At 29.4% G+C, this 16,769-nt stretch overlaps 1 protein-coding gene across 1 annotated transcript in view; it reads left to right on the top strand.

Annotated features, from left to right (window-relative positions):
* The window catches only part of LOC142329497 (uncharacterized), a 237,641-nt gene that overhangs the window by 133,975 nt on the left and 86,897 nt on the right, over positions 1–16,769 (top strand). The window contains exon 5 of the mRNA XM_075374170.1: positions 5,499–5,561. Within this exon, the coding sequence (XP_075230285.1) occupies positions 5,499–5,561 (63 nt within the window). The remainder of the gene's footprint in view (positions 1–5,498; positions 5,562–16,769) is intronic.

The following is a 16,769-nucleotide window of genomic DNA, read 5'->3' as shown; positions in this document are numbered from 1 at the left end:
ATCAAGACAAAGGTTTCTTTGCAGCAGGCACAAATTAGCTCCTTAAGAGATGGTACAAGTGTATTATTAATGTTGCTTGAGATTATATTGAAAACTGAAAAAAAATTACATTGATTAAATAAACCGTTATAGCTCTACAATAATTTGCCTCTGTAATTATTAAATGACCCTCGTATAAAATCGCCACTTAAAATGGCTGAATGAAAAATAGGTTTAAAAATATTACAGTTAAAATTAAATAAAAAATATAATATATATCTGTATATAATTTGATAAAACATTAAAAACTGAACATTACGGAACTTCACAAAATTTAACCTTTCACTTTATAAAAGTTAGAATGTAAATAAATCCAATTATCTCAACAGCACTACCTATTGGATTTAATTCAAACTACTCTCTTAATACAGTAGTCGGTGGAAAATAACTTTTAACCGAAAAGATATATAGATGCAAAAGCATCACGATCAATACTGAACATTAACAAACTTACAAGACATTACGAAATTTCACAAAATTTAACCTTTCACTTTATAAAAGTTAGAATGTAAATAAATCCAATTATCTCAACAGCACTACCTATCGGATTTAATTCAAACTACTCTCTAAACACAGTAGTCGGTTCAAAATACCCCTAACTTTCATTCTACTGATCAGAACGAGGATTTCAATATCTTTAAACCTTCTCCGGACAACGCGAACCATTTTGTAAAAACCCGCGCGTAATCAGTCCAGTAGTTTTTTAGTCTTTAACGGACATACATACGAAGATTGCCTTATATATATATATATATATATATATAAGAAGAAAGTCTGTTTGTATATTTCTTTCGTAAATACCTCGACACCGGCGCCACCTAGCGGGTATATAGTTTTTGCAAAACTTTTTCTTTTCACGTACTAATATATATTCTGAATACGAGCCTAATCGGACCATAAATACAATTTTTCGAAATACCTCGATCCCAGCGCCACCCAACCAGTCCAAAATAATTCAGAAACCTTCGCGGGCGTGCGCACAACTCACCAAAGTTTCATCGCAATTGGATTAATGGTATAGGAACGCATACGGGACAAACATTCATTTTTACATATATCGATTTTTCTTACGTTCAAATAACTGACAGTGTTCATTAAAAATTATAAAATGTAACGCCAAATCAGAAATTTGTGTTCCTTTTACTTTTTTATATACAAAAATTATTTCGTAACACACACATACATACAATGAGATAGTTGCAAATTAAACAAGTTTTCCTGTGTTAGTCCTATGCAATTTTTCTTCCTTATTGCTGCCGTAACATTATTCATCCATCTTCTAGTTGTTCTTTCCCGTCTTTTCTCAACACCGGAGACTACCTTCACACCTTAGTAGGCACCTGCTAAATGTTGTTTTTACACTAATTTACATCGTATGAATTTAATTTAGAACACCTGAACTAGAATAAACGTATCACTAAATATGAATTTCGTGACGTATTATTTTTACCAATTAGCAAATTTCAGAATCTATTTCGTCAATATTATTAAATTACGCCCAAAATTAGTTATTTATTTAGTATTTTGGAAAATTCCCGAAAAACGGGAAGATAAATAAAGAAAAATAGTAGTATGAAATGTAATAAATCTACCTTTGGAGAAATCGCAGTAATGTAAACAACCCCGTCTATAGGAAATCTCAAAGTCTTCTATTGATATTCGACGTTCATACCGCCCAAATTCTTAAGAGATCAGATCACTTTTATTCAGATTAAAGCACGTAATTATTGATCAATTATTTTCCCTTCACTTTTAGTCTTGATTTTCCCTTGAGCTTAAATGTTATTTAAGCTCTGTTTCTATGCTATGCTGTTAAAGCTTATGTTGCTATCAAGCAACTTAAATGGTAAAGCAATTTAAGTTGCTTACTTAAATTTCTTTGCTTCAGAAACTAAAAATCAAGAATAGCTGTTATGTTCCGAAAAATACTACCTGAAACGTTTTTTCTAATTTCATATATATCACCTGACTTTCAGTATAATCCTAGAATTATCTGTTTCAAAATCCTCTTATCTTTGCCTTTTTGATTTACTTTCTTCCCATTTTTAAGTTCTATAAAAAATGTCATCTTAATTAATAAAGTTATATTTCTGATCAAAAGATTTCTTTTCTGCATGAAATCTCTCCCTCCTCTTTCCATTATATATTTGATGCCTTTCTTACTTTGTTCTTTTGCTTTTTAATATTTAACCCAAGTTTTTTTCTACATAATTTATTTTATTACCTTTAAACAGAATCAATGTAATAACAGAGTTTCTTAACTCTGTCATTTATGTGCGTGTGTAATGGGATAGATTGAGAAGCCGGTTTTATTTGATAAGCATTTTTCCAAAGGTCGGCTTAGCTTATGTACGCGTACAGCTCCTAGATAGGTTCATAGGCAGACTTACTGTTATCAAATCTTAAAAATATTAAGGACATAGTATATTTAAATGTTGTCCTTAGGATAGATTTAGTGATTATTTAGCCAGGATCACAAAACACTACCAAATAAAATACTGATAGACCAGTAGAAGGCTAAATGAAAGAGTCAAATAGGAAGAAAGGAACGATCTACACAGAAACTAAGAATCTAGACAAACAATCCAATCCAAGGGAATACTTCTAGGCTGGTCGTATGTATCTTACTCCAGCTAGTGGCATCCATCTCAACAAAGTTCTTCCCAGCATCTGGAAATTTTTATTCAGTATTCTTTTACATTTTCTTTTTACATTTTATCCGGTAAGATCAAGTACAACCCTATAATAAAATTTATCTTAGATACTTAAGAGCTTCAGACTTTCTTAATGTAAACTCGTCAATATCCAGAATTGTGCGGCATTGTTGTCTACTAAATTAAAATCCCGATCCGCCCCACGGAAAGGAGATTTTTTTTTCAATAAGAAAAGTAATATTATTTATTTACGTATAATAAAAATTAATTAAAACTGAAATTACGAATATTGTTTAATAATTAAAGACACAAATAACTGTAGAACGATTACTATTTATTCAGTGACAATGAAACTAATGTTAATTTTCAACATAATCCCCGGCTGCATTAAGGCATTGTCCATTAGGAACAAAACAAAAAAAAAGTTTGATGATGAGAGGCCGTGTATGTAACGTAGTTTTGGCAACGCCTCCCACCTACTGAATAACCTCCCATGTCTTTTGAGTGGATGGGACGGGCGTTATCATGCAGAAGAATTACGCATTTTGAGAAAGAACCGGGACGTTACCTCCTTATTGCGGTTTCACTTTATTTTTTAGCATGACACACTAGTATTCGCGAACGTTTTTGATTACAATAAATTGGGTTTTTATAGTTTCAAATTTATAAATTTAAATCTCATTCATTACAAGTTATTAATAAGCCTCAGATTAATAGTAGAAGGAAGATTAAAGAAAAACAAACCAACATACTTGGCATTTATAGACCTAGAAAAGGCATTCGATAACGTAGACTGGAATAAACTTTTCAGCATTTAAAAAAAATTAGGGTTCAAATACAGAGATAGAAGAACAATTGTTAACATGTGCAGGAACCAAACAGCAACAGTAACAATTGAAGAACATAAGAAAGAAGCCATAATAAGAAAGGGAGTCCGACAAGGATGTTCCCTATCTCCGTTACTTTTTAATCTTTACATGGAACTAGCAGTTAATGATGTTAAAGAACAATTTAGATTCGGAGTAACAGTACAAGGTGAAAAGATAAAGATGCTACGATTTGCTGATGATATAGTAATTCTAGCCGAGAGTAAAAAGGATTTAGAAGAAACAATGAACGGCATAGATGAAGTCCTACGCAAGACCTATCGCATGAAAATAAACAAGAACAAAACAAAAGTAATGAAATGTAGTAGAAATAACAAAGATGGACCACCGAATGTGAAAATAGGAGGAGAAACGATTATGGAGGTAGAAGAATTTTGCTATTTGGGAAGTAAAATTACTAAAGATGGACGAAGCAGGAGCGATATAAAATGCCGAATAGCACAAGCTAAACGAGCCTTCAGTAAGAAATATAATTTGTTTACATCAAAAATTAATTTAAATCTCAGGAAAAGATTTTTGAAAGTGTATGTTTGGAGTGTCGCTTTATATGGAAGTGAAACTTGGACGATCGGAGTATCTGAGAAGAAAAGATTAGAAGCTTTTGAAATGTGGTGCTATAGGAGAATGTTAAAAATTCAGATGGGTGGATAAAGTGACAAATGAAGAGGTATTTGGAAAAATGTAGTTAAAAGAAGAGACAGACTTATAGGCCACATACTAAGGCATCCTGGAATAGTCGCTTTAATATTGGAAGGACAGGTAGAAGGGAAAAATTGTGTAGGCAGGCCACGTTTGGAATATGTAAAACAAATTGTTAGGGATGTAGGATGTAGATCGTATACTGAAATGAAACGACTAGCACTAGATAGGGAATCTTGGAGAGCTGCATCAAACCAGTCAAATGACTGAAGACAAAAAAAAAAGAAAATAAGTTATTAGCAATCTAAAAAGCATTACTTTCCGTTAAAATCCGTTGTTCAAGTTCCGTGAAAATTTGACTTTGGATGTCTTTGCGATTTTAAGTTTTGTGATAATTCAGTTTATCATGGTTAATAGAATTGACAGTACCGATATTCACACGACAAATTTCAGCAAATTCCAAAATTTTTATGTTCCTATTCCCAAAAATAAGATCATTAATGCAATTTTGCAAAGCGTTACTGGAAACTTTCACCGATCTTCAGCTACGATGAAATTCGATGTTCTACCCGATTTAAATTGTTCGATTCACTTATAAAAATTTACACGGTTATTAGATTTTTACTGGACTGTTTAAACGGGAACACAACTTCAGAAAATAATAATAGTATCACCACAGTACGCTGTTCTTCTATGGTACACGTTTTAATCGCAACAGACATTTTGAAATAAATAAAAAGGGTTATAATAGTGGAAATTTTTTTTGAACAGCTGATATTTTCTATGGAACGCCTACTTGAACGTCAGTTTCAGTTTATTATACTGAACATTTTTTCCGATCTTGCCATTTGTCTCTTTAATTATTATTAAAAGACTCTCGTAAATGAAAATTCAGTAATAAAAAACCCTCCGAATTGGCGCGCTCTTAAGATGAGTTTTTTATCACATTTATTTCTAAATTATCTTATTTTTACATCTATATTATTACGAGCCAAGTTTCTTCAGTGGTTTCCTTTTAAACTACCAAGCAAATACAAGACAGTTTTCTTTAACATATCCTGTTACTTGATACAGTCTATATATAATTCTTAATAGAAAGAAATGATTTGTTTATTTATTGAACAAAGCTTTGTCCTAAATTTTTACAACGATAAAAAGCTGAAAACATTCTTTCGCCCTTGTTAATGTGTGTATGTGTGCGTGTGAGATTTATAAATTTATTAAAAAAATGTTTAATCAAGTAAAAATTTTATTTTTTATTTTTTAAATTTATTTCTAGGTTAGATTCAATCCAGGGACAGCTTTATTGTTCACATTGGATTTTTTTCTACTCAGCTTAAATGTAAGTTTTATAAAAATTCACAGTACAAGTACTCGTATATTACTGTAATTGAATTTTTTAATTTTTCTAATGTTATTAAAACTTTGTATAATTTAATTTTATTATCGGTTATTTTCCTGGTCAGTGTATCATTTGTTTGTGTAATTTTTTCAGTTTTTGTTTTTTCTTTTTTATTAATTCCAATATATTAATCATTTTGTTTATCAATATATCGTTGTTTACCAGGTAACTATTTTTACTTATTATTACGCCTGAAATTATTTTACGATATATTATTGTTCTTTAACTTATATGCCTTAAAAATTATATTAAAAAAATTGAACTAGGTAATGTATTAATAGTATTATGGAACAAAATAGATAAAAATAATTACATCCGACTTTTTAATCTATTACATTTACCTTTTTACTATTATTTTTCGTTGTGTAATATTTAATACAGTATTACTTTTCATTTAAAAAAAAAAAATTTTTGCTTGATGATATCACCACATAAGCTCCTTGTGCGTAGGAAATTTGTAGTGTATGACTAAGACACGCCTTACCGGGATTCGAACCCGGACTTCAGATGAAAGACCTAGACGCTACCACTCCGCCACGGAGATATTTAATTCTTTATATTACATTTTTCTTTCTAAATTATTTCTCCCGGCTATTTTTAATGTTTCATTTCATAATCTATCTTCCATTTAATTTGAAATATTAATATATATACTTCGTGTCAATCTATTTAATATATTTTAGGCAATATCCTTCAATTGCCAATACAACTTACTAACTTAATAACTGAACTTATGATAATATTAAATTATAATATCTAATGATATTTTCAAATATTTTAATAAAAATAAAACTTTTATACGTCATTCGTTCCCCATAATTATTTTTCGAAATTATAATGTTAATATGCAATTTAACTGTTTTAGTTTATTATTAATAAAAATAAAAATAATGGCTCAAAATAAAGTATTATTTTCTCTGTACTGTCCAAACTTACAATAGATTATAACGAATATATTATAGAGTACAATAGATTATAACGAATATATTATAGAGTACAATAGATTATAACGAATAAAATTAGTTGAGAATGTATTCAATATTCAATTGAAAATAAATTTAGTGATCTGTTTCTTATGACGGTCAATGAGGAAGCTAAATAGAAATTGCTACAAATTTTTAATCAAATTCATAAAAACGTGGAAGTTCACAATTCTGCTGATATATATTAACCAACAGATAAATGATTTCGATGGTTTTTTTTAGAAGTTTCTCTGAAAATGCCGTAGCAAATTTCTTTCAGTTAACTGAAGAGGCTGATTTTATAAATAAGAAAGTGCATCATCTACAATAATGATTTTTTTTACCGGAAATTTTCCGGTACCGGAATTCCGGTTACCGGAAATTTTCGCTAGAGTTATAGCGAAATAAAATTTTAATTAATGAAATACTTGGATCTTACAAGGCACATCGTTTTAAATCAGACATCATCTCCTTTTTTTTAACTTTGTTTTAGCTTAAATATATTGATTTATAATAATAATTTGGTTACAGTAATTACATTATTAGCCTCTGCAAAAAAATTTTAAAAACTATACTTTAACTTTAAAAAATAAAGCTCTAATGTGGACACCACATGACTTTCTTGTACGCCTATTAGATTACATACACACATTTTTTCTGCACTACATTTAAACTTAATTCATTTGAATGTGAGACACCGTTCTCCAATTTTTAATAAAATGGACATTTACACAGTTGCATTGTGATGGATTCCACATTGCATCGCATTTTTTTGTGGTGGCAATATCATCATTTTATATTAGTTTATATATTATTTTTGTTTCACGTCGCTACAGTAGTTATGTGGTATTAAGTGAGAACGTGTCGGATCCGTAACCATGTACACATCGATTCAAATCCGATTTCATACACATATATATTTTTTAACTTTCTTTTTTCTATTTAAACATATTGATTTATTAATAATTATTAACCTCTCTAAACATTTTTTAATTAAAATGAAAAGTACATAAAATTTTATTTCACTAATAACTTCTGATCTTTTTCATTTTTTTGTCGTTGTTATTGAATTATTATTTATTGTAATTTTTTTTTACAACTGGAGATTAATTATTAATAAATCAATATATTGAAATCTAAAAAAAAGGTAAAAAAAGGACATGTAGTCTGATTCGAACCGATGTACATTGTAAGATACAAATATTTCATTAAATAAACACTTTATTTGGCTCTAACTCTGGAACAAATGAAAATAAGTACCACTTATATATCATTGAAAAGCTCTCAATTAGGGCTTGTTACTGCAGTTAAGAAAAAGCCAAAAATCCAAACATTTTTGGACACTTTTAATTTGATGTTATAACGTCCAAAATCCAAAATTTCAACATTTTACGGCTAATCGCTTGAGTTATACGAGATACATACGTACGTACAGATTTCACGCCGTAAACAATCATAATGGATTCAGGGATGGTCAAAATGGTCAAATTTCCGTTGAAATCTGAAAACCGAAATTTTTTGCAATCACAATACTTCCATTACTTCGTACAAGGAAGTAAAAGTAACTTTTAAATTTAGTATTGTTTATTTTTAATTTGGCTTCAATTTTTAAAAGACGTAAATTAAATAAAAATGAAGGTTTTGAAATTTACTTTTATTTTTATTATATTTAAAGGCGAATCTAACTGAAATTTAAATAATTATATTAAAATTTGATAGTCTCCTCACTACTTCTGCAGCTACACACAGAACACTTTAAAAGTTTTACTTGTGTCTAATGCTACTGTTTTCAGACTTATATCAGCTGACGGTATTCTTGGATTTCGGATATTTAAAGAAATGCCCATAAAAAAATCATATTAAATAATTTTTAAATGTTAGTTTATTAGTGTTATATGTTAGTATATGTTTATTTCTTAGTGATAAGTAAATTAAAACATAATTATGTTTTTATGTAGATTATGTAAGAAAATTTTATTTAGTTAATTTTACTGCTTACATCTGTTTCTGTTTAGTGGTTAACGAATCTCCTTCAGAATAGATTGCTTTTATTACTTTTTTATATCAGTGTTACGACATTATTTTTTTGCCAGCGCAATGCAGTTAGATTAGTTGTTCTTATACTTCTAATGCTTTTCTTTTTATGTGGTGAGTTTCCTGTATGAGTTTTTTCTTTGTTAAAAAAAGTTGTTTTGATTAATGACTTTTTAAAATATTGTGGAATACTATTTAAAAACTTAATTTACGTAGTACATAAGGTATATAAAAATAAAACTGAAAAATGAATAAAGATGATCTGAGAAATATGGGATGAAAAAATTCATACAAGGATTCCAAAAAAACATGAAAGAATGAAAACAAAAAGAAATATGCTCGCCCGCAAATATATAAACAGAGTGTATCACGAAGTTTTTCCGGCACTTTCATAACCTATTCTACTTGTAAAAAGTTCAGATAAACATACGTATTAAAATGTTTCGTTTGCGAGTTACGTCTAGTGAATGATTTCGCTCGGATTTCAGTTAATCCGGTGAAATGAGGTCGTGCTAAATTTTTAAGAAATTAATTAAGAGACAGAATTAGTGACATATTACAATTTTCATCTGAAAAATCGAATAAAATAGGTCCCAGAAGTCTGTAGTAGTTTTTGTGAAATCTGGAATGAAAACCAATAAATTTCTGTAAAAAAATTCTGTGTTTTTTATGTTTAACGTACAATAATAATTTTGTTAAATGGGTAATAAACACAAGAAATATTTACACAAAACTTGTGGGAATTTAATTCTGAACATAGTGGTGTAAGATAAGAATTATTTAGAAACAGTGCATTAATATATTTATTTTTTAAAAATAAGTTGACAATAAAGTAGCAATAGTTGATCAACAATGCGTAATACTGTATTGGTGTTTAAATCATTCTGTATTAGTGTACATTAAGATAATCGGGTACTGTGAACTGTGCTGTCGTTAGTGAAGGTTTTCTTTGGATTTTAGTTTGTACGTGATCGTTTGCCATTGAAGTAATGACGTACTTATTTATAACAGAGGAAAACGCTGATATGGTATTCATTTTGGGTGTGTGTAATTTTAGTGCTAAAACTGGTGCATAGAATATGAAATACTTTTTCCGAATTGCAGTATTTGCCGCAGTTGCTTGAAGACGTTCCTATAGCGCTGAGACACAAAGTATACTTCCTACACTATGGCGCGCCTCCCCACTCTCTTCTGCCGTTTCCACTCAAATTATCATTTCCCTGAGAAATGAATCAGTCGTGGAGGTCCACACTCTTGGCCACCAACATCGCCTGATCTAACACATTTCGATTTTTGTGTCTGAAGATGGAAGAAAATAAATGATGCAAATGCAAAACAAAAATAATTTTTGCGTCTGTATACAAAATAAAAATCTATTCTTATGGGGGAATTAATTGTCCGCATTATGGATGAGGCTGAAAAAATATAGTAATGATGCCCACTAATGTACTGTTTATAAATAAAATTCGATTTTTTTTTTAATTTTTTGTTTTATTCAACTTAACATAATTTTCTTCAGAATTAAATTCTCTTTAAGTTTTATGTGTTTATTACCTATTTAACAAAGTTACTGTTCGTCAAACACAAAAAATGTTTTTTTTTTTTTACCATAATTTATTAGTTTTAAGTTCAGATTTCTCAAAAACTACGGCAGTAAGGGTTTTAGGACCCTTATTTATTCGATTTTCTAGATCAAAAAGTATAAGAAATCACTAATTTTAACTCTTAATTACCGTTCGAAAAATTTCAGTACGACCTCATTTCATCGGAGTAACTGAAATCTTTCACTAGCCGTAATTCGCAAACGAAGTATTTTAGGACATATGTATAAACTTTTTCCGTTACTTTCACGAGTAGAATAATAGGTTGTGAAAGTCCCTGGAAAACTTCATGATAAGCTTTGTATATTTGTGTGCTTGCGCACGTGCGCGAGTTTGGTGGTAAAAAGAGTGTGTAATTTTTTGTAACGGATTAGGATATCTATAAATCACTAATTAGTGAGATTTTAAACATATTTTATGTTTATGTACAACGAAACTATTCGACTGTTAAAAAAAAATTCATTTCTAGTTAGAATATGTTTTCTTTTTTTATTTATCTTTTTTCCATTTAATTTAAAAATAATTTTCTCGAATCTCATGCTAAATACTTAGATCTATTATTATCTGCAATTTCCAAGATGTGACAAAACGTTTTCGAAATAATTGAAACAAGGGGACTAAATAATTGAAAAATCAAAAATGAAACAACTAAAAATATATGCAAAATTTAAGTATCGCTAGTTTCTATCTACAATAAAGTTTTAAAAGACTTATAAACTTAAGAAGATAAAGTTGGTTACATAAAAAATAAAAAACGAAATTCTTTTAATTAATCTGAATAAAAACCACAGTTCAGAATTTCTTAAAAAAACTATAAAGTAGTTACCACATACTAAAAATGAAACGCAAAACTATTTAGTTATCTAGGAATGATTGTTTTCAAAAATGATTTTATAATTTTAAAAAAATATATAAAAAACTAAAGAGAGAAAAAGATGTAAGATTATTTTAAAGAAAATGTTTTTATTTTTTTATTTTATAACATTAATTTTAGTTATTTTATCTCTCGCTATCGCAAACAGCATCTTATTTGATTTTTTGGGAGGTAGATAAACGCGGAGGCATACAACCCAAAATACACTTGGCGGTATAAAACTTTTCAATATCTCCACATTTGTTTGGTATGCATATTAAAAATCTTAGATATCTTTTTAATGTTTTATTCGCACAATTCAAGAGAAATATATCTACGGAATTTCAACTTTGGATACTATAGAGAACTGCCCTTTTCGCGCGGATCAAGGAAGTGTTGCAGAACAAAAAAAAAACTGATAAATTACAGTTAATATTACAAACAGATCATTAAGGATAATACCTTTCTTTTTTATCAAATTAACTATGAATAATTATCAACTTGAACTTCGCTTATTTTCAAATTAAAAGTATAAGCAGTTAAAACAAATATTAAAATAAAAACAACATAAATTCGCAATTAAAGAGTTATCTACTAACCTCTCTTCTTAAAATGTATAAATTATAAGTTTGCTCTTAAGTTTATAAAATTAATTTGAATAATTTAAAAACATCTACTAAAGAGATTTAACTTTGTAGTGTTACTTTTGGTTATATTCTGAAATATTAATTACCACAATAAGTTGGAGCACATTATTTATTCTTTTAGATATATTCAATAGCTCTTTTATTTAATAATTTTGTTTTCAATCTAATTATTTAACGCTTTTAATCTTTTACGTCAAGTAATTTTTAATAATATTCACTTAGATGTAAGTGCTTCATTAAAGTAAAATATCCAAAGCAAATCAAACTTTATATGGATACAGTCATTTATAACTAAAAGAATTTAAGCAAAAAAAAATGTTTTTCTTTATTTAAGAAAGCTATTTTTATTAATGATCTTTTTTAATATTGTGTAATACTACTTTAAAATCTGAATCTGCATAAGTACACACGAGGAATATGAAAATAAATCTTTGAAATCTCTTCGGTTGTTCTTTTATCCTCGTCAGACAAAGCTGACCGAGGCCTCTTCACAAGACTAGGTTTGGTGGTTTTTTCAGATGAACCACCAACCAACCATTTATAATTAGAACTGAAATTTTGTTCCCACGAGTACCGGCGAAAAAACGGACACTCCAGCAGAGCGCACGCTTACTGGAGCTAGAAAAAAATACAGCTGGGTTCGCCCTGGTGCCCTGAGGTCATCGTTCGAGACTCACTACGTAGATCCATTCACCCATCGGCACGATAGTTCCCACCTTGGGTCACGGTTGCGTTTCATAAGATTTCGCAACACCACCGAGTATAAATGTAAGAAATATCAGTGTAGGATGTTGCTGTGTAGTTGTGGTGTAAGGGTATATGTTGTAATTTATGTAATGTTCTTGGTGTTGTATATGTGTATTGTGTAAAGTGTTCTGCACCTCAGTGTGTAGCGGGAAGAAAAGCTGCAGAGGCTACGCCCGTGGGAACGTCAACCCCCAAAGTATTAAAGATTAAGACTCTCCGTCGGGGAGTTTTAGAGAAAAACATTGGTCTTAATATCAAGACAAATAATATCATAATAAATTTTAAAAATTATGTAATTTTCTTTCAATAGTTTTGCCGGGTTTTTTTTAATGATTAAATCTTACGAAAGGAAAACTAAAGTTTTATAGGTGGGAATAAAAATTGAAAGTTGATATATTCTAGTACACATTTATATTCTGTATTATTATTTTTAGTTCTGTTATAAATAAATTCTAAGAATTCTTAATAAAATTAAGAGCGTACATTGCGATAATGTAAACTAATAAAAATGTTAAAAAAATGTTTTAGAAGCCACGTAAAAATGTTCAAAAATCTCTGAATTTACATCTTCATAGAAAATTAATTCTAAAAAAAAGTCATCCCATCACATAATGGTACACATCCCTAGTCCTTAAAAATAACACAAAAGTTAAGATTGATATAATTTCTAGGATGAAATAAACAAATTTTAATTTGGAATGGACCTCGAACCAAGTCCGCCCCCGAAAAAATATGTTTCTTTTACCGGAACTCCTCTGAAAACGAGAAGAGTCAATTTTTCCTCTAACACGAATGTTGAGTCTGCGTATTGGCCTTTAATTAAAAAAAAGGGAATACCGATGCGTATTGGCCTTTAATTAAAAAAAAGGGAATACCGATGGATAAAAATCTCTAAATTTCGTTCTGCGTCCCTATATGTAAATAGTAGCAAACATGCCGAAACACGTAGGTTTCGTATTATCCGAGAATACGGTTAATCAAATCAACGGTATGATCACTGCAGTAATGTAATCAAGTAGGCAAAACGTGGCTTGATTAAGCCATATGGGGTTACATTTAGGTTAATTTGTTGCGAGGTTGTATTTTCAACCGCCCGGGAAGCCTGTAAGGGTGCGTATTTTTCACTAAACAATACAATTGTATAATATAACAAAAAATAAAAATACAGAAAAAACTACAATAACAGTAGCAGTTAGTTTCTGTTAGGATAATGCAAAATACTTAATTACGAATTGATTTATTCTTTAAAAAAACATAATTTTAAAATCAATGGAAAATACTTAAATAGGTCACAAGGGATTTTCAATCGATGTTTTACCAATCAACAAAAAACCTTACATTCGAGTTAAATAAGAAAACAAATAATTGGTAAATTGGGTATGAAATAAAAATATATTAAGAAGTCTTATGAATAAAATATAAGGGAAATGATAATATTAGATCGACGGAAAAAAACAACCCATTCCAAGGAAAAACTACGATGTAAATAATAATAAAAGGTAAAAATATAAAAAATTATAAAGTGAAAATGAAGAGATAAAAGCATACTAAAAAGAAGATATATGATAACATAAAAGGAAAAACAGAACAGGAAATAAACCTGGTTGAAAAGGAAGGTTAGTAAGATATATTGAAAATCACGAGAAAATATCATACCTCATTGTTTCAAAAAATTTTCTTCGAAAAGTAATAGAAGTAACAAACATGCGCACACATCAATACATCTGAGTATGCATAAACACGCGCGCGCGCGCATATACACACATAAGTATTGCTATTTTCAATAAGCATAAAGGACCAAAACTTAACAAAATACAGCGGTGACACATATTCTCATTTCCGGAAAAGATGAAACAAATATATAAAAAAAAAATCTTTGAATTTAATAAAATTTAATATAAATATTTTTCTGATATTTTATTTTACTTGTTATTTTATTGTTAAAGATGTGTTCACCTTTGATAAAATATCATAATTAATTAAAATACTAAACAGAACATTTTTTTCTACCTCTAATTTTCTAGTGAAATATATAATCAATTTTACCAGTAGTAAAAAAAAAACTATTTTTATTTTAATATTTTTCTCCGAAAATACTTTTAAAAACCTGATCTTCTTTAAATTATTTATTATTGCAATTTTCAAGATAATGAAACATCTAAAGAGAAAATTTGAGAATAGAAATTTCTTATATAATATTACAATATATTAAATACAAAATAACGACGCGTCAGTGAACTATAAATTGCTGTCTTATTTATTACGCCCTAATAACTACCAGAAGAAAGAAAAATGTACCCTTATTTGGCTAAATTAACTTTTTGAAGACTGTGACCTTTTTAAAGACTTTGTGACGACATCATGTAATAAAACGAAAAGATAGTAAGATTAAGAAAAGTTCTCCGCAAAAGACAAATTTGAGAATAAAAGAAAAAAATAGAATTTTTACCAGAAAAATAAACCATGATTATTATAATCATCAACAAAGATTAAATGAAAGTAAAGTCGTTTTATCAAAAAATTGAAAGTAGAAAAATGGAAACCCAGAACGAGATGGCTAGAATAGAGAAAAAATCTTTATAAAAGTTATTAATAAATATAATAATAATAAAAACGACATCTAGCGTTAAAATTTCCTACAACACTTATGTGGATACAGTAGACCTAGCTAGCTTTCCTCAGCAGGCTTACATTGTACTTTTTTTAGCTTCCGTTATAGAAAGTCATAATAGATAAAAAATAGTTTTCATTATTACACATTTAATACATATAAGATGAAGTGCTGTCCTTCTATCATTATGCTTTCGTAGAAACGTATCAGCACTGTTACACAATTTTACCGATTTGGATTTGTCTCGATGTAATCGGTGATTTTCTTAGAGCGATAGAACTTTCGATAGGGATAGCTGTCATTGTTTTGTTTTAATGAGATTTTATTTTGTCATATCAGGTCAATGAGCATTGACAAATGATCACGGAAAGACTGTCGCCGCAACAACGTTTACAAAATCAATGTTCTGTTTGCCAAATGTATAGAGCACTTCGTAATTTTTATGAAAAATATTTTTATGCACATAGTCGTACATCAGAGTAACTTATTCGTCGAATTATTGATAAATTTCGAACAAAATTTACTCTACTCGATGAAAAACCAACAAGACAAAAACTGTACGGATAGAAGAAAGTAAGGGTGCTGTCAGTGACAGTGTTGAAGATCCGAATGTGTCTATTCGTCACCGTTCTCAACAACTTAGACTTTTTTCAACTTAAACTTTACGTAAATATCTTAGTTTACACCCGTACGAGATGCAATTGGTGCAAGAACTGAAACTTCAAGACCGTAATAAATGTCGTTTGTTTGGCGAATGGCGCCTAAATCAATTGGAAAACTACAAAAATTGACGCTTTAGAAGCCATCAAAACTCGTGTTATTAACGATTTACGTTTCCAATTACTTGAAACAGTGCTTCAAAATTGGACTGATCGAATCCGGTTCCGAAAAGCTAGTAGTAGTGGTCATATGCCGGAAATTATTTTCAAAAATTAAATTTCAAAAAGTTATCTTTCAAATAAAAACAAAATTACCTTAATTTACTTTTTTAAATGTTTTATTTCAATTCAACTTTCTATCCCTCTAAAAAAAAAACCACCTTTTATAAAATCAACTGAGATTTTAACCGAAATTTAAATCAAATAAAATTAAGTCATCTAGGTTTGAAACCAACCTATGTCTTTCAATATACCCCTGAACGAAAAAAAGTAGTTTCGATTTGACCACAAAACACATTCAAATCAACTGAATGTAGTGTGTCCTTTGAATTCTTTTTCCACGTCCTGTCGAATCGAGAAAAGTTTGATCGAGGTAAAATCTAACTTGAAAAACAAAGTGTAGAGATTTCAACCTTGCTGTCAAACACAGGGAACGACCGAAGTCAAACAAAGGATTATATAATAACTCAAGAATAAAAAAAATACGATACGAATTGCCTGTAATGGGTGATTCAAAACTATACGGCGTTTTCTCAAAAGCTGATTCTATAGCTAAAGGTAGGAAAAACCTATAAATATAGGTTTCTTATAAACGTAGGCACGAAAATGCTTCGTTAGCGAGTTACGGCTAGCGAATGATTTCGATTACCCCGGGGAAATGAAGAAAATCAAGGGGCAAATTTAGTTGTTTCTGGTGGGTTTTGAACTGAAAATATTTTTAAAATGGGCCCCAGAACTGTACCTCCATTAGTTTTAAAGATATCTGACGTAAAACATAAACGTTGGAGGTAAAAAATAACACGTTTTTGGGTTTA

Source organism: Lycorma delicatula, chromosome 8 (genome assembly GCF_047948215.1).
Source record: "Lycorma delicatula isolate Av1 chromosome 8, ASM4794821v1, whole genome shotgun sequence".
In the NCBI taxonomy this organism is placed as follows: Eukaryota; Metazoa; Arthropoda; class Insecta; order Hemiptera; family Fulgoridae; genus Lycorma; species Lycorma delicatula.
The sequence above is the reverse complement of the archived record's forward strand: the minus strand, read 5'-3'. Positions and strand labels throughout refer to the sequence as shown.